General features: G+C 47.5%; 1 protein-coding gene across 3 annotated transcripts in view; it reads left to right on the forward strand.

Moving 5' to 3' along the window:
- The window catches only part of VPS8 (VPS8 subunit of CORVET complex), a 233405-nt gene that overhangs the window by 14765 nt on the left and 195604 nt on the right, over positions 1-23036 (forward strand). For all 3 annotated transcript variants that reach the window (XM_063932991.1, XM_063932993.1, XM_063932992.1), the window contains exons 2-9: positions 6477-6646; positions 8591-8659; positions 9988-10115; positions 10384-10477; positions 13714-13746; positions 13928-13982; positions 19505-19629; positions 22100-22186. In XM_063932991.1, coding sequence (XP_063789061.1) covers positions 6477-6646; positions 8591-8659; positions 9988-10115; positions 10384-10477; positions 13714-13746; positions 13928-13982; positions 19505-19629; positions 22100-22186 — 761 coding nt within the window. The remainder of the gene's footprint in view (positions 1-6476; positions 6647-8590; positions 8660-9987; positions 10116-10383; positions 10478-13713; positions 13747-13927; positions 13983-19504; positions 19630-22099; positions 22187-23036) is intronic.

Consider the following 23036-nt stretch of genomic DNA (forward strand, 5'->3'; position numbering starts at 1 on the left):
TTTGTGCCCCCAGTGGCGCCATGGGACCTTAACGTGGTGTTACAGTTCCTTATGTCACATTGGTTTGAACCTTTACAAACGGTTGAGTTGAAATTTCTCACTTGGAAAGTGGTCATGCTATTGGCCTTGGCGTCCGCAAGGCGGGTGTCCGAATTGGCGACTTTGTCTCACAAAAGCCCCTATTTGATTTTCCACGAGGATAGAGCAGAGTTGAGAACAATTTCTACCAAGGTGGTTTCTTCGTTTCACATGAACCAACCTATTGTGGTGCCTGTGGCTACTGAAGCCTTGGCTGCTTCAAAGTCTCTCGATGTTGTCAGAGCTTTGAAAATTTATGTAGCCAGAACGGCTCGTATTAGGAAAACGGAGGCTCTGTTTGTCCTGTATGCTTCCAACAAGATTGGGGCTCCTGCTTCTAAGCAGACTATTGCACGCTGGATCTGTAATGCGATTCAGCATGCTCATTCTACGGCTGGATTGCCGTTACCGAAATCAGTGAAGACCCATTCTACCAGGAAGGTGGGCTCTTCTTGGGCGGCTGCCCGGGGAGTCTCGGCGCTACAACTTTGCCGAGCAGCTACTTGGTCGGGTTCAAACACTTTTGCAAAATTCTACAAGTTTGATACCCTGGCTGATGAGGACCTCATGTTTGCTCAATCGGTGCTGCAGAGTCATCCGCACTCTCCCGCCCGTTCTGGAGCTTTGGTATAAACCAATGGTCCTTTTGGAGTCCCCAGCATCCCCTAGGACGAAGGAGAAAATAGGATTTTAATACCTAAATTCTTTTCTCTTAGTCCATAGAGGATGCTGGGCGCCCGTCCCAGTGCGGACTCTATCTGCAGTACTTGTTCATAGTTATTGCTTTTGTTACACAAAGGTTGTGTTTTTGGTTTCGATCAGCCTGTTGCTGATTTTTTGGTTCATGCTGTTAACTGGTTTTAGTTAAATGCCATGTTGTACGGTGTGGTGTGGTGTGAGCTGGTATGTATCTCACCCTTGGTTAACAAAAATCCTTTTCCTCGAAATGTCCGTCTCCCTGGGCACAGTTCCTATAACTGGGGTCTGGAGGAGGGGCATAGAGGGAGGAGCCAGTTCACACCCATTTAAAGTCTTAGAGTGCCCATGTCTCCTGCGGATCCCGTCTATACCCCATGGTCCTTTTGGAGTCCCCAGCATCCTCTACGGACTAAGAGAAAAGGATTTACCGGTAGGTATTAAAATCCCATTTTTTTTTGCCATGCAGGGTAAATACTTGCTGCTTTAGCATGTAGCCCACAAATACGGGACAGCTTTATTTTTACACTGCAATTTATGTGAGTTAGGACACGCCCCTCCCACATATAAATCTCTGCACACGTTACATCTTCCCCTCCTGCAATGCAGCGTGGTTTGTCCAGTTGCAAAGTTATTTCTCTTACGTCCTAGAGGATACTGGGAATCCATTTAGTACCATGGGGTATAGACGGGTCCACTAGGAGCCTTGGGCACTTTAAGAATTTTATAGTGTGCGCTGGCTCCTCCCTCTAGGCCCCTCCCACCAGACTCAGTTTAGAAAATGTGCCCGGAGGAGCCGGTCACGCTGAAGGAAGCTCCTGAAGAGTTTTCTGCATTTATTTTATCTGTTTGTTATTTTCAGGCAGGTCTGGATGGCACCAGCCTCCCTGCTTTGTGGGACTTAAGGGGGAGGAACGGCCCAACCTCTTGAAGGGTTAATGGTCCCGTTCCCCGCTGACAGGACACTAGATTCTGAGGGAACTATTCACACGCCCCACCACGGCAAGCGTACATTCCCGCAGCACACCGCCACCCGTAACAGAGCCAGAAGATAGAAGAGTAGTGAGTACTAAGCCGGCGTCCTGGTTAGCGGGTCGCCGGCCATTATGGCGGCATGAGGGTACGGAGACGCATGGCTTCTTCGGGGGTGGAGGAGTCTCCAGACTCGGTACACAGTGCAGACGCACCGCTTTTGAGGGAGCGAACTGAGTCTTAAGTACACAACGGGTGTACACAGTACCCAGACTGGCATTACAGACTTAAAGGCGACTGACTCCATTTTAAGCACTAACATTACCTCAGCCAGTATAAAAAAGTGGGAAGACTGCACACCGTTGAAGGGGCGTGGCTTCACTATGAGCGGATCCAGCAGCTCACCAGCGCCATTTTCCCTCTTCAGTGGACACAGACGCTTACTGACAGGGACATGCAGCTTCTCCGGAGAGACTCCAGATTACCTCAGCGGTACCAGGGGGTCACAGCAGGGGGGAGCGCTTACTAGTGTACGAAGTCCCCAATCTGGGTACTTAGTCTGTGACCTGGCTAAGCTTGGCATTAGCAGTAAGGGTGCTGTGTGCTGGCTCCAGGCTATCTCTTTGTCTCTCTTGAAGGGCTCTTTGTGGGTTAATTGTGCATTTAACCTTTTTCCTGTATGAGTGTGTGTGCTGTCTCTGTCACAGTATGTCAGACAAAGAGTGTGTTTCATGTAAGGCACAGTGTTACTCTTCTCCAGGGGGTTCACTGCAGTGTACTCAGTGCAGTGTTCCTTCCCAAGCTAGCGGGGCGGAGCCAGCTTGGCTGGATTCCAATGGGGGAATGATTTCCAATATGTCTACTAAATTGTCCCGCAATGAGAAAGAGACGCAATACTTAAGACAATCGATGACTGAGTTTATGAAAAGACCCAAACCATCATCTCAGTCCCCTACCATTTGTCCGCAAAAACATCCTTTGACCCATATCCTGCAGTCTGACTCTGATCGATGAGGGGTCAGACACGGAGGAGGGGGAGGTGGACTCAGAGGTGGGGTAGGCTACTCTGTCACAGGGAATAGAGGCTCTCATAGACGCTATCATAGAAGTTCTGCATATCCCTGATAAGGTAACAGAGGAGACTGAGGAATCTTAATATAAAAAATAAATCCTCAGCCACTTTTCCTGTGTCAAAGGAACTAAATACCCTGTTTGTAGAACCGTGGGTTAATCCTGATAGGAAATTTCAAATCCCTAAAAGGTTGATATCATCTTTTCCCTTTACTCCTGAGGATAGGAAAATTGAGAATACACTCAAATCTTTGTATACAGCTGCTGGGGTAGCCCAGAGACCCACTATAGCATGTGGGTGGATTATTAAGGCCACCGCCAAATGGTCGGGTAACCTAATTGAGGGGTTAGGTACCTTGCCTCAGGGGGAGATTATTTTACTCCTGCAACATATACAGGACTCTGCGAATTTTATGGTGGAAGCCATACAAGAAATAGGATTGCTTAATGCACGCACCACTGCTATGGCAGTGTCAGCACGCAGAGGCTTATGGCTACGCCAGTGGACTGCTGACGCGGACTTCAGGAAAGGCGTGGAAGGCTTACCCTTCACAGAAGAGGCATTATTTGAAGATGAACTAGACAAATGGATCTCCAAAGCTACTGCGGGTAAGTCTACGTATCTTCCTTCTGCAGCTCCCCGAGCTAGGAAGGCCTACTCAGGAACTAGTCTAGGAACTAATCTACAGTCTTTTCGGACTGCCAAGTTTAAGGGCAAAACCAGAGGTTCTTCTACAGCCACCAGAGGCGCTAGAGGTAAACCAGGAAAACCAGCAACTGCCGGTTCACAGGAACAGAGCTCAAGCTCTGCATCCTCAAAGCCTTTAGCATGACGTTGGACCACGACGCCTGGAAGACTGGCAGGTGGAAGCCCGACTAAAAAATTTCAGTCACATCTGGGCAGGTTTGTGCCAGGATCCCTGTGTCATAGATCTTATTTCCCAGGGCTACAGACTGCAGTTCCAGGAGCTCCCACCTCACAGTTTCTTCAAATCAAGCTTACCAGTTTCGCAAGAGGCAAGTATAACTTTACAGGACACCATTCAAAAACTGGTACAGACTCAGGTCATTGTTCAAGTTCCACCTCATCTGCAAAGCAAGGGGTATTATTCCAACTTGTTTGTAGTACCGAAACTGGACGGTTCGGTATGACCGATTTTGAACCTCAAGTCGTTGAACCCGTACTTACGAGTGTTCAAATTCAAGATGGAGTATCTGAGAGCGGTGATCTCAGGTCTGGATGAGAGGGAATTCCTAGTGTCTCTGGATATCAAGGATGCGTACCTTCACATTCCGATCTGGTCGCCTCATCAGGCTTATCTACGGTTTGCACTGTAGGACTGCCATTACCAGTTCCAGGCCCTGCCATTTGGTCTCTCCATGCCACCGAGGGTGTTCACCAAAGGGATGGCAGAGATGATGTTTCTACTCCACAAACAGGGAGTGAACATAATTCCATACCTGGACGATCTTCTGATAAAGGCACCGTCCAGGGAGTGGTTGATGGACAGTATTCGCCTCTCAACCACACTACTCCTGGATCACGGATGGATTCTGAACTTACCAAAATCTCACCTGGAACCGACGTAGAGGCTTTCCTTTCTGGGAATGATACTGGACACGGAATCTCAGAGAGTGTTCCTTCCCGTGGAGAAGGCTATAGAAATCCAGTTGATGGTTCGGGCTGTCCTGAAGCCAACCCGGATCTCGGTGCATCTGTGCATTCGTCTTCTGGAGAAAATGGTGGCCTCTTACGAGGCGCTTCAGTACGGAAGGTTTCATGCGAGGCCCTTCCAGCTAGATCTATTGGACGAATGGTCTGGATCGCATCTTCACATGCACCAGAGGATCCATCTGTCGCCAAGAGCCAGGATCTTCCTTCTGTGGTGGCTACAGACTTCTCACCTCGTCGAGGGTCAGAGGTTTGGGATTCAGAATTGGATTCTGCTACCCACGGACGTGTGCGGCACATACGCATGCGCATAAATGCCGCTTTTTCACCTGATCGATGCGCTGCGAAAATCGGCAGCGAGCTAACAACTCGGAATGACCCCCTATGATCGAAGCCAGGAACCATTACCACCGTATATGGAAGAAGTAGGTCTCTTGGTGTGTGAGAGCAGACAATATTCCGCTGTGGAATTTCATCTGGGATGTCTCCTGCTTTTTCTGCAGTCGGGAGTGGATGTGAGCCTACGCCTAGATTCCATTAAAGTCCAGATTTCAGCTTTGTCTATTTTCTTTCAGAAACAATTGGCTTCTCTACCTGAGGTCCAGACGTTCTTGAAAGGTGTTCTGCACATCCAGCCTCCCTTTGTGCCTCCCATGGCACCTTGGGATCTCAATTTGGTGCTGCAGTTCCTCCAATCGGACTGGTTTAAACCGTTACAGGAGGTTGACATAAAGTACCTTACGTGGAAGACCGTCACACTATTGGCCTTGGCGTCAGCAAGATGTGTGTCGGAACTAGGGGCGTTGTCTCACAGGAGTCCCTACTTCATTTTCCATGAGGACAGAGCTGAACTCAGAACTCGTCAGCAATTTCTTCCAGAGGTGTTGTCCGCTTTTCACATCAACCAACCTATCCGGCTGTGACGGACACCTCTGCTACTTCAAAGTCTTTGGATGGTGTGAGGGCTTTGAAGGTGTATGTAAAAAGAACAGCTCGTCACAGAAAATCCGACTCTCTATGATCCCAATAAAATTGGGTGTCCTGCTTCAAAGCAGTCTATTGCACGCTGGATCAAGCTCACGATCCAGCATGCTTATTCCACGGCAGGTTTGCCGGTTCCAAAATCAGTTCAGGCCCATCTAGGTCAATGGGTTCTTCTTGGGCGGCTGCCCGGGGTGTCTCGGCTTTACAGCTCTGCCGAGCAGCTACTTGGTCAGGTTCGAACACGTTTGGAAAGTTCTACAAGTTCGATACTTTGGCCTCTGAGGACCTTCAGTTTGCTCAATCAGTTCAGCAGGAACCTCAGCACTCTCCCACCCGTTTTGGGAGCTTTGGTACTTCCCCATGGTACTAAATGGATTCCCAGTATCCTCTTGGATGTAAGAGAAAATAGGATTTTAACTAGCTACCGGTAAATCCTTTTCTCGTAGTCCATAGAGGATACTGGGCGCCCGCCCGGTGCTTTGTTCTTCCTGTACTGTTACTTGGTTGAAACAGGAACAGCAACAGCTGAACAAACCAGAATACTTAACCAAGTATTCTGGTTTGTTCAGCTTTTGCTGTTCCTGTTTCAAGTTTGGTTAGCATGGCTTTCTTATTGTTCTGTGTGTGCTGGTTTGTAATTTCACCACTTTTCTTATCTATCCTTTTCTCAAAGTATGTCCGTCTCCTCTGGCACAGTTTTCTAGACTGAGTCTGGTAGGAGGGGCATAGAGGGAGGAGCCAGCCCACACTATCAAATCCTTAAAGTGTCCAAGGCTCCTAGTGGACCCGTCTATACCCCATGGTACTAAATGGATTCCCAGTATCCTCTACGGACTACGAGAAAAGGATTTACCGGTAGGTAATTAAAATCCTATTTTTTGGCTTGCTTCTAAATCAGAATCCTCCCCTCTATGTTTATCACTTGGTGAAGTGGTTGCTGGCACCTCCCAGCAAGTAAAAAATAAGCAGAGTTCTGTTCTGAAATCTCCCCTTTGTTTCACAGTGGAGTCGGATCCTGGAGAGGATGATCTTAGCGCCAAGGGCTGGGACTCCGGAAGGATGACCAGCGAAACCCTTGCATTACCTGGAAACGTAGAAGATGAGTTGATTAAATCCCAGAATCTTACAGGCTTCCTCGATGTGGACAAGGATTTGGATTCCAAGCAGGAGCTGGTAAAACCTGCATGGACTTCGTAGCTAAGATATGTACACAGAAATCCTAAAATATTTCTAGATTGCAGAACAGTGATTCTTGGTGGGTGGGTGGGGTTGGGGAGGGGGGGGGGGATTCAGTTTGCCGCAGAGGCTGCTAGTATGGTTTGTGGTGGCTTTGCATGTCATGCCACAGAAGGCAAATTCGCCTTGCATCCTGTGGGGGTGTGAGCAGAAGCTGCCAATGGCTGATTCTGTATGCCGGCAACACAAGACGCCGTAGTGTAAATGTATCTGCCTCTTGGACTGTCATAGTCCCACACCTGCACCAGACACACCTAAAGCGCAGGGGAGAAGTAATACACCTATGAGAGCTGTGTCACCTAAATATACTGTAGGTGTAAGAGAGGACGGTATAGGTCACTCCTGACACACCCTTCAGGTGAGCGTAAAGCATTGCAGGAGTGAGTCTGGGGTACGCTGACACCACTGCCTGCCTTCCACTTATAACCGAGGTGACTATTTATTTACTAAGCCCTGGATGGAGATAAAGTACCAGCCAATCAGCTTCTAGCTGCCATGTCACAGTAAGGGTTTGAAAAATGATAGTTAGGAACTGATTGGCTGGTACTTTATCACCCCCATGACTGAAATCACATCACATCTTACGAAGTGTCTCAATTGGCGTTGAAACCAGAGGACGGTGCTAAACACTTTTCCCCTCACTAGGCAGGGGATGAAGAGGGAATGCATCAAAGATTAGAAAGAGATAAAGTAGAGAGAGATCAAGTACCAGCCAATCAAATTCTCTCATCTTCTAAGCACATCCTGTACGTGTTTTCTTTATGTGCTGGTTTCCTTTCTTATGTATATCAATTCTCTGTTTAGTAGTAGAGCTTCTCTTTCAGTGAATGTATATTATGCTGCGCTATGGCCACAGTATGCTGTATAGTTATAGCTCTCTGCCATTAGAAGATAAGCTGGGCAAAACAGCCTTTGGTGTCGCAGTACAGCAGACCGCTCTATCCTGCCTGCTGAGAGAACACTTAGGGACCAGTTCAATTAACTGCAGTACGTTACCGCAGGCTAATTGTTCCGCTGGGGCTATTCAATTATAGCCGGCAGGCTGCAGTTAACGCAGATTTCTGTTGAAACCTGAGGGAGTCTTAAACTGAAAATCACAATAACTGCCATCATCGTCTGTGCCGCAAAGCTGTTAACACACATCTCTGGGACCTTATCTCAGATCTTATGGGTGAACATGCGGTATTGGGTAATTAACAGCGCAAGGAAAAGGGTCTGTAATCGAATAGCTCCAGGCGTTAAAGCCCGCGGCTACCACCCATTCCCCGGCGTTGTAAATGACCGCTTGCTAATTGAATCCTGTCCTTAGTGTAAATGATAAATTACATGAATCTGTCGCAGTTTGCGGGAACAGTTATTCCTTTTGCTAAAAGATTTATTTAGAGGAGACCTTATTAATATCTTCAAATATATAAAGGGACATTACAATGAGCTATCAGGCGATTTGTTTATTGAGAGAACTCTGCACAAGACACGCAGTCACCCTCTGAGGCGAGAGGAGAGAAAATGTTGTACACAACGTAGGAAAGGGTTCTTCACAGTAAGGGCCGTAAGGATTTGGAACTCTCTGCCAGAGAAGGAAGTAATGGTGGACTCGGTAAATACATTTAAAAATGATTTAGATACATTTCTAACTGAAAAAGATATCCAAGGTTATAGTATTTAAAATAGTTTGATTTTAGGTAGAACACGAATTATAGTTAGTCTTAAAACATCGCTTCAGCTGGGACATTATAGTGAACTTTAGCTAAATACAGAATAGGGTACGAGTTATAATACAGGTTGAATGTGATGGGCAATTTGCCTTATTTCAACCTCATTAGCTATGTTACTATATGTGTATGTCTTGAAGATGACATTTTTTTTGCCATCTTTTTTTAGATCGACGACAAAGAATTTGACATTCCCCAAGTGGACACTCCTCCAACACTGGAGAGCATCCTCAACGAGGTGAGTCCCACCGGCTCTGTGCGGCCTGAGTGACACATCGTAGAGACCTGATCTATGCTGGTAGCCGTTTGTTACAGAACACTGGACAGAACTATTTTTACACTGCAATTTATACCAATTTTCCAAAGCCGGGTCAGACTCAGGACTTTCCCTGTTCCCACTGCCCACGGGTGCAGTGCTGGCGCTTGAAGACATCATCTCCGAGTGACGGAAAACTCCAGATCTCCCATGAATGCCGAAACGGCGATCTGCGGCGGGAGGGTCGTCCAGGAGGGTGTCTGATGCCACAGTTGTAATGGGGGAGAGATTACAGCCTCCCCGTATGAAACGGGATGGGGTAAAAAATGGAACTGTCCAGACTGTCATCTCTCCTTCCCCGGGGACAGCTGTTTCCACCCAATCTGTAAATGGGTCGGATGACCCAGTTTACTCATTTCCACTGCCCCTTAACCCGGGTCCTTCCAAGGTCCAACCCTGCCAGCTGCCCAGGTTGTTTTTTGAGGAAGCTGTTTCCGTTGAGCAAAAACCCGGGTTTTTGAAGGCAGTGTAATAGGGGTATTAGAGTTCAGCTAGGACATTGCCCTTCCAAGTCTAGATCTCTCTGCACATGTTACATCTGCCCCACCTGCACTGCAGCTTGGTGTTGCCCAGGTGTAAAGTTAATCTTTCTTTTTTTATTTTGTTGCTTTACTTCCAACTCCAAATCAGCACCATAGTCCGATACAGAGCGGTAAGGAATTGTGTACGTTTGTAGCAAGGAATAAGGGGCCCATTTATCATTGGTTGCATTTGCAGTGCGATCTCGGCGTGATATCAGCGGCCAAGATCTCACTGCAGCACGCAAACACATGACTGTATTCTGCGCATGCGCGGTCACCCTGATTGCCATGCACTGCGGTCATTTCCGACAGAGGGTTCCTGGGGATACGCACAGGGAGAAGTGTACTGAAAATGTATTGGGTATTTCTGGATACTGACCGGTATTCAGGCTCACGAAGATTGTCCGTCTTATGCGTGCGTCACTGAAGTGTTTGCATACGCAGGTGCTCAATTGCTCACATGGGAATCCATACTCAGACGGAGATTCTGCGCCTGGCGTAGAGCTGCTGCAAGTTTCCTTGGTGCGGCGGATGGTGCACCAAGAGGTATTACAGCATCTTTTGATACCGACAGTGGGCGTCTCAGTCCTTGCGCATTCGGGCACCTGGCTGTAGCGGTATTTGCATAAAGGCACAGGTGCTACAGCGGCAAATTATGCAAGCATGCCCTCCCTTCATGTTCATTGTACCCGGACAACTTCCAATATGATATTTGTCACTTTACTCTAGACGGATGATGAGGATGAACCTTTCATACCTGAGGATCCGGCTCTTCTGAACGTAGAGACCATAGACACCCACTCCTGCGACACCTCGTCACTGGCCAGCTCAGACAGTGGTGACCGGGCACACAAAAGGTATTGTCAGAAAGTGCTGCACCAGAATGGGATGGGATTGGGGGATGGGGGGTGGCAGTCTCTACAGGATATGGCAATCAGAATTCCTAGGGATACAGCTCTCTGCCTGTATGCGTGACGGTCGTCAGTGACGTTTGGTATTTAAAAAATATCCCCTGTTGTATGGATGCAAGGGATGGGGGTGTAGCTATAGAACAAAATGAAAACCAGTTACGTGAATATCTGCGCCTAGATGTGACGGTTCTCCTTGCGATGTGCTTGTTAACAGGAAGAAGAGGCTACCGGACGCCTTCTCCCGTCATGGGTCTGTGATGCGCCACAGTCTGCTGAAAGGGATTTCTGCTCAGATAGTGTCAGCTGCCGTAAGTGCCACATCCTTCTGTAACGATCCCTATTCATGTAGCTTGGCAATGCTTACCCCATTTTACTGTATGTGTATATTCCAAGAAGCACAAATGGAGTATTGGCTGGAAAGAATGTTTAAAGCTAAAAGTAATCTATTTCAAACTTAAGAAGGAACATAATGACCAAAGCATTGTGTTAGATTACTCATCATTTAATCTGTTTTACTATCACAAACATACATGCATACCTCCCAGCATTTGGAAGTTTAGAATTTGGACACAGTGATGTGGTCACGCTCACAGAGGGCCGCACCCCAATCAGTATTTTTACTAGAAAAAAGTTTTGCCTCTGAAATCGGGACTGTCTCCCCAAAATCCGGTTGGGAGTGATTGTATGTAAGTAAAATACTTATACTGACATACAAGGCTGTTAACCATACTGCACCAACATACATCTCTTCACTCATCTCAAGATATCTCCCTACCCGACCTTTCCACTCTGCACAAGATCTACGTCTCTCATCCACACGCATTACTTGTTCCCACTCAAAATTACAGGACTTTGGCCCTCATTCCGAGTTTATCGCTCGCTAGCTGCTTTTAGCAGCAATGCACACGCTAGGCCGCCGCCCTCTGGGAGTGTATCTTAGCTTAGCAGAACAGCGAACGAAAGGTTAGCAGAACTGCTACTAAATATTTCCCTGCAGTTTCTGAGTCGCTCCAGACCTACTCCTAGATTGCGATCACTGCAGACTGTTTGGTTCCTGTTTTGACGTTACATACACACCCTGCGTTCAGCCAGCCACTCCCCCGTTTCCCCAGGCACGCCTGCATTTTTTAGCACACTCCCGGAAAATACTCAGTTACCACCCAGAAACACCCACTTCCTGTCAATCACTCAACGATCAGCAGAGCGACTGAAAAGCGTCGCTCGGCCCTGTGTAAAATTGCTTTGTTTTGTGTGAAATTACTTGGCGCGTGCGCCCTGCGGCCCATGCGCAGAACTGCTGTTTTTTAGCCTGATCGCTATTCTGCTAAAAACGGCAGCGAGCGATCAACTCGGAATGACCCCCCTTTATTTGGGCTTCACACACTCTGTAGAATGCCCTCCCACACACAATAAGACTCGCCTCTAGTCTCCAAACCTTTAAACGTTCCCTGAAAACTTACCTCTTCAGACAAGCCTACCAAATTCCAGACCCACCCACATAACCTTCAGTGCTTCCCTATCCAATTACATCTTCTCTGTACAGTCCACATAACATCACATATGTTGTCTTTCTTTACCCTCACACCCTCCTGACACCTGGCCAACATTGCTGGGTGATCATATCATACAACCCATTAAGAACCTAGCAATCTGGTGGACCATTATGCAATAGGTAGCATCTATCCTTGTGTATCTATGCCTATTTCCCTATAGATTGTAAGCTTGCGAGCAGGGCCTTCCTACCTCTATGTCTGTCTGTTTTTACCCAGTTTTGTTCTATTACTGTTTTTCTAATTGTAAAGCGCAACGGAATATGCTGCGCTATATAAGAAACTGTTAATAAATAAATAAATAATTGCCAAATGATCTTCTAGTTCATACACCCAGTTTCTAGGGGCACGTAATGAAATATTGCAGACAGACAATGAAATGTGCAATCTGTTGGGAGTGGTAAATCTTTTAATACCCTGCCCTTCCCTCCGCTAACCCAATCACTTATTCTAATTGATGTATTTATTAACAGTTTCTTATATAGCGCAGCATATTCTGTTATCACAAAACTGGGTGATAACAAACAGTCATAGAGGTAGGAAGGCCCTGCTCGCAAGCTTACAATCAATGGAATGATGAGTAACAGAAATAAAAGGATGACAGAAATTAAAATATATGTTTGCTTATATATAGAAGAGCCACTGATAACATTTATAAATGTATCTGTTAATGTTTCAGGCAACCATTAAAACTGTGGTTGTTGGGGACAGTATTTTCATACACACAGGAGACTTCCTGTTCGGTAATCCCCATATGGTAGTGTCTAGTTTCTCTTCGTGGAGAGGACATTTCCCATAAGCCCCTGGGTCCATGTCACAAACTGTTTGGAATAGTAACCTGTGGCGAGCGAAGCGGTGCGAGACACCGAGCCCGAGGCGTGGCGAGCAAAGCGAGGCCGCGAGGGTACAATGGTGCAGAGATTAAATTAAATAACCTCAAAGAAACGGAGAATGGATAAAAGATTAAGCTGCTGTAAGGGCGGAAGTTCTCTCCTGCCCTCTTATGCTGTCACTTCCTGGTCCTGATCTCGAAGGGAACATAGACACAACCTAATCCATATATGTAGCCTGCAATGGCTGATGATGTAGAACAATAGAGAAAACTCGCACACATAACAACCAATTCAGCTTATGTCTTAGGTTTAGTTGCCCTTTTAATGAGTCCAGCTGCTTCTGTCATTAGTACTATATTTCTGGGTGCATTTCTGGGTGCAACAATTTAACCAGGTTCTTATTTATCATCCTGGGTTCACCTATGCTTCAGCCATTAAATTCTAGTTCTACTTCTTGTTCCCTAGTTTAAAAAATATATGTAAATAGCTTTAGTGTGACTGAATTCTTCAATCATCTAGCTTTGCTCTAAAATTGTGGTACAGTATTATAATAATAATAATGATAATGGTGAAACATTTTTAAGGTATACAGTTATCTTTATACATCTTTGCTGCAGTAGCGCCCCTCTTGGCGCTTCAGGCCCCGCGAGACTGTACTAGCGTCTTTTTTGCCGAAAATGAGTCTTAGTCACAACACAATGCAGCTAGGAGGCACCAGGAGAGACTGCGCTGATTATGACACTTGTATATCTGTGTGCGGCTGAGTCTCTGAATCTGTACACGATGTGCTACAATGTAGCAGCCGCAATTTTTTTTTTCAATACAAGTTCCGTTCTTCTCCGTTTACAGACTCGGTCACCCATAATATACAAGTGTCAAATTAATCAGCACAGTCTCCTGGTGCGTCCTAGTCGAAGTGCGTTGCAAATAAGACGCATTTTCGTCAAATAAAGTCGCTCGACACTAGTGGAGTTACGCGCGACCAGTCCGCTCACTCACGCCAGGCATCTCCCGCTGTGTGTCCTATTGAGGCTAGATGTATGAGGTCACATTTGTAATTAAAATGGATTTGAGCATTCAAGCAGAACCGGCTTCGCTGCCGCAGGGCGCACGGTCTCCAGCGGGTAACAGTAATACTGATAGTTTGTTGTTTTATTACAGGATAAAGTGGATGCTGGTTTGCCCACGGCAATTGTGAGTCCAAATGTTTTTCTTCTAACTGTGACTAATAATCTGTAAAAACACCTTTTTAAAGATGGGAATCTATTTCTGCAAAATGTCATTTTTCCTTTCCATTTGAAATGGTATTACATGGTCTGAAGTCAATATCCAGTGTAAAACAGGAATAACTTTACTTTCTGTGTATCATTTTCAGGCGGTCTCCAATCTGATTGCAGTGGGCACGTCCCATGGTCTGGCTTTGATATTTGGTAAGTTTTACGTATATGGGGGGTAATTCAGACTGGATTGCGGCAGCGATCGCAGTCTGAATCCCTGCGCCCTGCGCGTGCGCACCATCGGGAGGCCCAGTGAGATGCTAACAGCATCTCAGGGCTGCGATCGCCTCGGCCTGATTGACAGGCAGAGGCGGACGCGGGGCGGGAGGGGGCGTGCCAACGGCGTTAGAACTCCGTTGGTGATGCGCGATCCGGACAACACAGGCGTGTCCGGACCATCGCGGACATCCGGACATCACATGCAGCCGCTGCAACCTGGGACCCGACGGATGTGCAGGCAAGGAGCAACTCGGTGGGCGCAAAAGCATCGCCAACGTGTGATGCTTTTGCTCCCTTGCGCGGGGTCGGTAGGGCCTGACACGCGGGGCGGACTATCCCTGTGCTGGGTGTTCCCCCGCATATCATAGTAACTAAGATCAGATCTGAATTACCCCCATGGTCAAAACCGATTCATTTCACGTCATAGTTGATAAACGCTCTCATTATTAATCCATATAAAATCGCTACGATTAGTGATGACATCCACCAAATGCATCGTCGGGATGTATCCATAAATCAGCCACGCCATCCTCTCCGATAACCAGACGTGACCGCGATGACAGAGCCTTGCGTTTTGAAGTTCATTGCATCGTAATAGCGGAGAAGCAGCGGATCTCACCGTTTTCACACGGCAAATTTAGTTTAAGTATCCCCTAATGATGCTTCTTGAGAACTTTTTTTAATAGTAGAGAGAGAGAGAGGAAAGGTTACCCATAAGCAATGGCGGCTCTGTGTCTGGGGCAATAGCTGAGTGTGTGGTTTTCGCACATTGGGGCTAATTCAGGTTGGATCGCAGAAAAATGAGAAAAAGATGCGGACGCATCCCGCGCAGCTGTCCTGCGCATGCGCCTGCATCTTCTGGGGGGGGGGGGGGGGGGCGGGGGCAGAAAATGGGATCTCATCTGCCTGTCAATCAGGCGGAGGGGGGGTTGGCAACGCTGCTTTTCCACGGCAGAGACGGAGCGTTGCAGGTGCGGAGGTCGGCAAACGGGGGGGGGGGGGGGAAGGTGTGTGGTGTGTGCTAAAGGGGGCGTCGCGGGGGCGTGTTCGTGGCAGCTGTGTGACATCACACGCAATTCGCCGCGATCGGAAACCAGGTGGCAGGAGACATCCTTAATTTCTGCTAACAATGCGATGCAATTGCAATTTCTGCTTGGTGTGTGTGTGTGTGTGGGGGGGGGGGGAGGGGCGGTCATTATGCTGGGCGGCCTTGCGCAGCAATGGGCGGCCCCCAGCATGCAAACAAGAGGATTGCAAATTCTGCTAACTTTTTTTCTCTTTGAAGTACCCATTTTTTTTATATAGAAAGGATGTGAAGTAGCCCTAAATTAGTAAGAATTGCAATATGGTAAATAACCAATAACGTGGACTTATGCCAAATATATTTATAGTATTTGAGTTTACCTGTGTTATCTTTTCAGATTAATCTGTGTGTTTCTGTATTGGGAAGTAATCCCAGCCAGTACATGCCCACGGAATTAGAAAATCCCCCAAATATAGTGCAAAGGTTACTGACTATGTTCCTATGAGATGAAACGCGTTGGTTTGCAGTTGGATACCAGTTTGGTTTGTAAAGATACCCACGCTAGGTTCTTGTCAGATAAGCTTATTTTATTATATTGATTGTAGACTTTTTTTATTTCCTGTGTTTCTGTCGTTATTTGGTATTCATGGTTCAGGGTTGTAATGTTACAACCATGTCCTGCTGTGATATAAGGGCGAGCACATGGTGTTCCCACTTTTTTGCTGATTTGTGAACAGGTGACTGCTGACCTCTTCCACGTCCTCTCAGAGTACAAAGCTCTCCTCGCCTGGTTTCTGCTTGTTAGACCGTTTTTATGATTACTGATCTCGTACCGCACGCACTAATACCAGCTCATTACACCGAGGGGCATATCTGAGGCCTGTAACCTGTGGATTCCATGCAGCTAAGCCCAGACTTCCATGTGGGGTTACTGCTTGAATACCAAGGGATCCGGGACTCTGTGCCAATATTCTCCCAGTGCTGACCTTTGTTGGCAACAGATGACCTACTTCTAGGTTCCACCTTACCCTAGTATGTGACCGTATTCTCTAGCCATGGATTCCGCTGGGTCTCCATGCCGCGGGGATCTGCTGCAGGAATGGTTGAGAAGCAGGAAACTGTTAGGGACCGACTGATCCAATGCAGCAGGTTCTCTCCCATCACTTGGATACTGTTCAGCGTACTTTTGGTTTCACTCCTTCCTGTCCCATCTGAAAAGTGCAATGATTGTGTCTGTTCCTCCCCAGCTCCCCCCCCAATCCCTAATCTCATTGGCTTGTTAAACCAATGCACTCTGAGAAGGCGAAGTTCCATTTTTTTGTTTCCTCCTCCATACATGCTTTAACTTGTATACACCCTGGTGGGAACAGAACCATCCATTCCACATCCACTTGTGAGAATAATTTTGCAAGTCTGATATATGGTGGGTGCACCAGAAGTATTGTATAGCGGCTGCAAGAGTTCGCCGTTCCTACCTCTACTGGGGCAGACTGCGGTGGCAGTATAGAGGGCTCCGTGTCGGCAGGTCAGTACTAACTGCTGACGTTCTGGTCCCGGGTGGGAACCTTATACATTTATGTTCTACTGCTTCTCATGAATACCAAAGTAATGAAACGGACATCAATAGCTGAACGCGTTCGGCTACCCTACAGAACAGTCCTAATTCCCTGCAATACCTGTCTACCTACTCACCTCGGGGCTGCTGTAGAGTGGCAAGTAAGTCTGCTGTACTGCGCAAGCACCTAATCCGAGTGTACGCAACTGTGGGCGACGCAGATACGCACTATTCTACGATTGTGGCTGAACGGGCGTACCCGAGCGGCAGCTATGGTGTTCGCTGCGCTGCGATTAAGTAAAAAAACGGCTCTTCTGCGCATGTGTATGCGGCGCAGTGCGCACGCACGACGTACTTTCACAACGGCCGATGTATTTTCACACAGGGTTTAGCGAAGCTTTTCAGTCGCAATGGCAGCCTCAGAGTGATTGACAGGAAAGGGGCGTTTCTGGGTGTCAACTGACCGTTTTCAGGGAGTGCTCAAAAAAACGCAGGCGTGGCTGGGCGAACGCAGGGCGTGTTTGTGACGTCAAAACAGGAACTGAACAGTCTGAAGTGATCGCAAGCGCTGAGTAGGTCTGGAACTACTCTGAAACTACACAATATTTTTTTGTAGCCGCTCTGCGATCCTTTCGTTCGCACTTCTGCTAAGCTAAAATACACTCCCAGTGGGCGGCGGCATAGCGTTTGCACGGCTGCTAAAAACTGCTAGCGAGCGATCAACTCGGAATGACCCCCATAGTCTAAATGTTCTGCGGGCGAGTTGTGAGTTCATTGTGACGGGATTTTGGCTGTTTACAGGTGAGCGTATGCAGATTGTGCATTAACAGTGATGAAAATGCATAAATGCAGCTCTGCATTCTGGCCAATATCCCCAGTCGTTCCTGTGCTCGCAATGCGAATCTGCCCCTGTGAAAGCCCGTTGTTTTGTTCTCGAGCAGTACCCATGATAGTGAAGCCTACCCACTGACTAGGAGCCGGTGACATTGCTAAGGCATACACTGTATTTTCCCTTATCATTTAATTTGGGGCATCCTGATCATGTGGAATGGAAGATCTGACCCCTCCGCTTGGGTTCTAATGTTCTGTAACTTTTCTTTCTGTCCCTTTTCCTAACCTCATGGAACTGAGAAGGCAAAGGTATGGTGATAATGTTCTGCATGCAAGGCGTTGTGCGGCATGGTGTGTGGTACAGTGCCGGTTGTTGCATCCTCACTTTCAGATTCTCCAAACTGGCACACTGATGTTTGATAGAACAGTGCCCTCCGACAGGTTCCCTGCCGCCGGGTACTCTGTACTCTGCTCCTGGGCTTCTCACCAAATGATCGCAGGCACCTGTGATGAAACATCCTCATCAGTTAAGTAGTCCAACAGGTGACTGTAATCATAGATTATTGGGAAGTCCAGGAGCAGAGCAGTTTGTACATGGTGGAGGCTCTGCAGTGGGCATCACACTGGTGTACATGAGACAGCGGGTGGCAGAGTAGATAATGGGGCAGATGTATTAACCTGGATAAGGCATAAAGAAGTGATAAACCAGTGATAAGAGCAAGGTGATAAAGGTACCAGCCAATCGGCTCCAATTTGTAAATTAACAGTTAGGATCTGATTGGCTGCTGCGTGTATCACCTTGCATTTATCACTGGTTTATCACTTCCTTATGCCGTCTCCAGGTTAATACATCTGCCCCAGAGTCTCCTACCTATCTCTATCACCTGTCCTTAGCTATTCACCTATAGTATATGTATATGGCCTTAAGGGTCAGAGCGGGCCGTTCATTTATCCCTGTGCGCTATACAGCAGTAGATGGGCGGGCTAAGCGGTGCGCCGTGCTACCAGTACAGGGCAGAGGCAGGACTGCAGCCATGACTTAGCGTTCTCATCTTTATTCTATGTACTCTGACTCTTTATAGTGTAGGCCATATGCCAGTGTATCCCAACTCCCGTCCTCAGAGACCTCTAGCAGCGTATGTTTTACAGGTCTCCTTAGTATCACAAGTGGCATAATTAGTGCCACATGTGTCAGCCAGTAATCAGTACACCTGTGCACCTGCTAGGAGACCTGTAAAACATGCCCTGTTAGGAGTCACTGAGGACTGGGGTTGGGAAACACTGATGAACGCCATCTGCGCGCTTTATGTAGCGTCATCGTACAGTACAGGGACGATGCTCATAACTCCATTTAGTGATTTAAGTGTTTAGCCATGGAGCAGGCACATGTGCCCCCGTGCTTTGCACGTGTTTGTTAGATTGCACGTTGCTTAATACTTTTATTTCTCTTCCTCTTTGGGGGTGATATGATATCCCAGCGGTCGGGAAGCCAGCGCTCACATGACCGACTGCTGCATCCCAACTTTTAGAATGGGGACAGGGTAATTAATTGACCCCGTCCCTTCCCCCTACCTTAATCCTAACCCCCCTGGGGTGGCGGCTAGGGCTAAGATAGTGGTAGTGTTGGCTACGGCTAATCACAGGGGGTGGTGGCTAGGGCTAAGATAGTGGTAGTGTTGGCTACGGCTAATCACAGGGGGTGGCGGCTAGGGCTAAGACTCGGGGTGTGGCGGATACGGCTAACCCATCTGTCTATTTACACTTCTAACTAACTGCAATAATTACAGTGATCTGACTAATCCTCGCATTGAATAAATGTAAGCTTATAGTTGCAATATGCATCAGCAGCTTAGTGGTTTTTGCTTTGTAAATACGTTAATGAAGCCTCGGAACACGATCTTGTGTAAGCGTCATGGCATTCTCCAGCTATAGAAGTGTCAGATTCTTTGTGCAGGTGTTGATCATGTTTATAATGCACAGACACGGTCATGTTTAGTGTCAGTAAATCTGTCTGTGCAGGGAAATGACATGTACCTTCTTCCACAGACACTAACCAAGCCCTGCGGCTCTGTCTGGGCAGCACCGCGGTGGGCGCGCAGTATGGGGCCGTTTCAGCTTTGAGCATTAACAATGACTGCTCCAGGCTACTCTGCGGTTTTGCCAAAGGGCAGGTAAGGCTGACGACACATATTCTGCAGCACTGCGAGTGGCAGATGCTACAGTAGCCGTAGAGCAGGGCTATGCAACTTGTGGCCTTACAGCTGCAGTGGAACTACACATCCCAGCATGACCTGCCACAATTTTGCTATTTGGGTGTGCTAAAACCGTGGCAGGGCATGCTGGGGTGTATAGTTCCACAGCAGCTGGAGGGCCGCATACTCGATACTCCTGCTGTAGAGTATTTGGCTCCTACAAGCTTATTCATATACAGGCCTATCATTCCAATGAATGGGGCTCTGTGTAATATGCAGTCATTTGTAAATGCAGCTTATTTGTCACACTTTGTCATTGGGGGTCATTCCGAGATGATCGTAGCTGTGCAAAATTTAGCACAGCTACGATCAACTTTCCAGACATGCGGGGGGACGCCCGGCACGGGGCAAGCCCGCCCCGCATGTCAGTACGGCCCCCCTCGCAGAAGTGCAAAGGCATCGCACAGCGGCGATGCCTTTGCACTTCGGGAGTAGCTCCCGTCCAGCGCAGCTTTAGCGAGCTGGCCAGGAGCTACTCCTCGCTCCCCGGCCCGCAGCGGCTGCGTATGACGTCACGCTGCCGCTGCGGCCCGCCTTCCGTTCGGTCCGGCCACGCCTGCGTTGGCCGGACCGCGCCTACGAAACGGCGGCCAAACGCTGCCTTTCGCACCCTCCCGCCCATCGATCGCCTCTGCCTGTCAATCAGGCAGAGGCGATCGCTGTCCTGCCACGGCCGTCGGCCGTCCTGCATGCGCCGGTGCACAAAGGCGCCGGCGCATGCATAGCAGGGACCCGTTCGTTCTGCTGCGTGAAAACGCAGCGAGCGAACGGGTCGGAATGACCCCCATTGTCTTTAGTCAGCGGTGTTCCATGTCTTATTTACCATGTACGATTCCAGTTACTAGAGATTACTCTATCATCCTATTGGGGGGACACTGGAACCTGGGGATAAAGCGCCTCCTTCAGGAGGATGGTACTCCAGAACTTGGAGTGGATCTAAAGCCCAAATATCCCCATATGTGTTTGAAATAATAAAAGGGGTTCCCTCCTCTCATTTAATGCGGGAGGTTTTCTTGTTTGAAAGATGTTTGGCTACGATAGTACACTTGCATGCCGTAAACATTTGATTGGAGACAGCAGAAAATAGCAAAAAATAAATAAAAAATGTATGCATTATTATTTTCATGTTTTTTGTTTTTTTAAATGTTTTAAAAATCACATTTCCTTTTAGGGCCTAATTCAAAGTTGATTGCAAAATAAAATTTTCCTCTAATGGGCAAAACCATGTACACTGCAGGGGGGGCAGATGTAACGTGTGCAGAGAGAGTTAGATTTGGGTGGGTTATATTGTTTCTGTGCAGGGCAAATACTGGCTGCTTTATATTTACACTGCAATTTAGATTTCAGTTTGAACACACCACACCCAAATCTAATGGGGGGTACACACTAGAGAGATGTGGGCTGAGCGATCTATCACAGACCGCTCAGCACACATCTCTCCCCCTCGCTCAGCGCGATGTGTGCTGAGCGAGGGGGAGGGGACGGGGGGACGCTCACTTCACATAGCGCTGAAGTGAGCGACCTGCTAGATTGAGCCTGCATGCAGGCTCAGTCTAGCAGCGGCGATAGTAATGTGCGGCCCTATCGCTGTGGGACATACACACGAGAGATCCGTGCTTAGCTTGTAAGCAATCTAGTCAGATTGCTTAGATTTTAAGCACGGATCTCTCCGTGTGTACCCCCCTTAACTCTCTCTGTACATGTTACATCTGCCCCACCTGCACTGCACATGGTTTTGCCCATTAAAGGAAAATGTTGTTTTGCAATCAACCTTGAACTAGGCCTTTAGGTCAGTTTCTTGAAATCTCTTGGGGGGGGGGAAAAAAAAAATTTTTTTTTGTCCATTTTGGTAAAATTTTGTCTCATGGATGGTATCCAATTAGCCATGGTAAATTACCATGGCTAATGGATTCGCCAGGTGCTATCCAATTAGTCCTGATAGTTAGCACTATACGTGAAGCATAAACCCCGATAACCAGCCATCAAAGTCATGGAACACACGGGGCCAGGAACCTGTCCTGGATTCCATGTGTTATCGGACGATAAAAAAAGGGTATAATTGGATAGCTATCGGCCAAAAGTTTAATACAGCTAATTGGATATCCCCCGATGTGTTGGACCACTTGCATTTTCTGAAAACGCAAACAATAAAATCAACATAATGTTTAGTTTGCGTGGGCACTGGGTAAAACAACAGCGATACAGTGATGTTGGAATGTGCATTTTTCGACATATTCTGTGTCAGAAACTAGGCTCAGCATAGGGAGAAAACACTCGGTAAAAAAAGGGGGCAATGTAATTTTTTTGGCATTTTCAAATAAAAAAAATTTGGTGATTTTTTTTACATTTATCTTTCTACATGTAACCAAATGTATGTGTTTTTTGTCAGATTACAATGTGGGACCTGGCCAGTGGGAAACTTTTGAGAACTATAACGGATGCCCACCCCCCCGGAACGGCTATTTTGCATATAAAGGTACATATGTATTAAGAAACTGATGTCATTAGTTTCTACTTAGCATGACTTCTGACTAGTGCTAATCACACTCAGACGGTATATATTAACCCTTGCTGGCCAGCCAAGCTATACAATAAAGACAGGACAGTTCACATCACACATTTAATAATTGTGGACTAAGCCACACAAGCCTGTTGCTACTTTGAGCACAGAAAAAACACTGAGGTACTCTGGGATATGGAGGGGTGGAGTGTTCTAAATTTAAATATTCAGTGCCCTGTTCCTGCGGAAGCTGTCCATATCCCAAGAGCACTCCAGTGCCCCCTATGGATTCAAAGAAAAGGATTTACCTGGTAAGTACCAAAATCCTATTTCTCTTACGTCCTAGAGGATGCTGGGGACTCAAAAAGGACCATGGGGTATAGACGGGATCCGCAGGAGCTTTGCACACTGAAAAGACTTAAACTGGGTGTGAACTGGCTCCTCCCTCTATGCCCCTCCTCCAGACCTCAGTTAGACTTTGTGCCCAGGACTGACTGGACACTCACTATGGGAGCTCTCCTGAGTTTCTCTGGAAAAGACTTTGTTAGGTTTTTTATTTTCAGGGAGACCTGCTGGCTACAGGCTCCCTGCATCGTGGGACTGAGGGGAGAGAAGCAGACCTACTTCTTCTTAGTTTAAAGGCTCTGCTTCTCGGCTACTGGACACCATTAGCTCCAGAGGGTTCGATCACTTGGTGCGCCTAGCTGCTCGTTCCCGGAGCCGCGCCGTCACCCCCCTCACAGAAGCCGGAAAACAGAAGTCGGGTAAGTATGAGAAGACCAGAAGACTTCAGGACGGCAGAAGACTTCAGTAAAGGTACAGCGCA

The sequence above is a fragment of the Pseudophryne corroboree genome, chromosome 7, assembly GCF_028390025.1.
Source record: "Pseudophryne corroboree isolate aPseCor3 chromosome 7, aPseCor3.hap2, whole genome shotgun sequence".
Classification (NCBI taxonomy): domain Eukaryota; kingdom Metazoa; phylum Chordata; class Amphibia; order Anura; family Myobatrachidae; genus Pseudophryne; species Pseudophryne corroboree.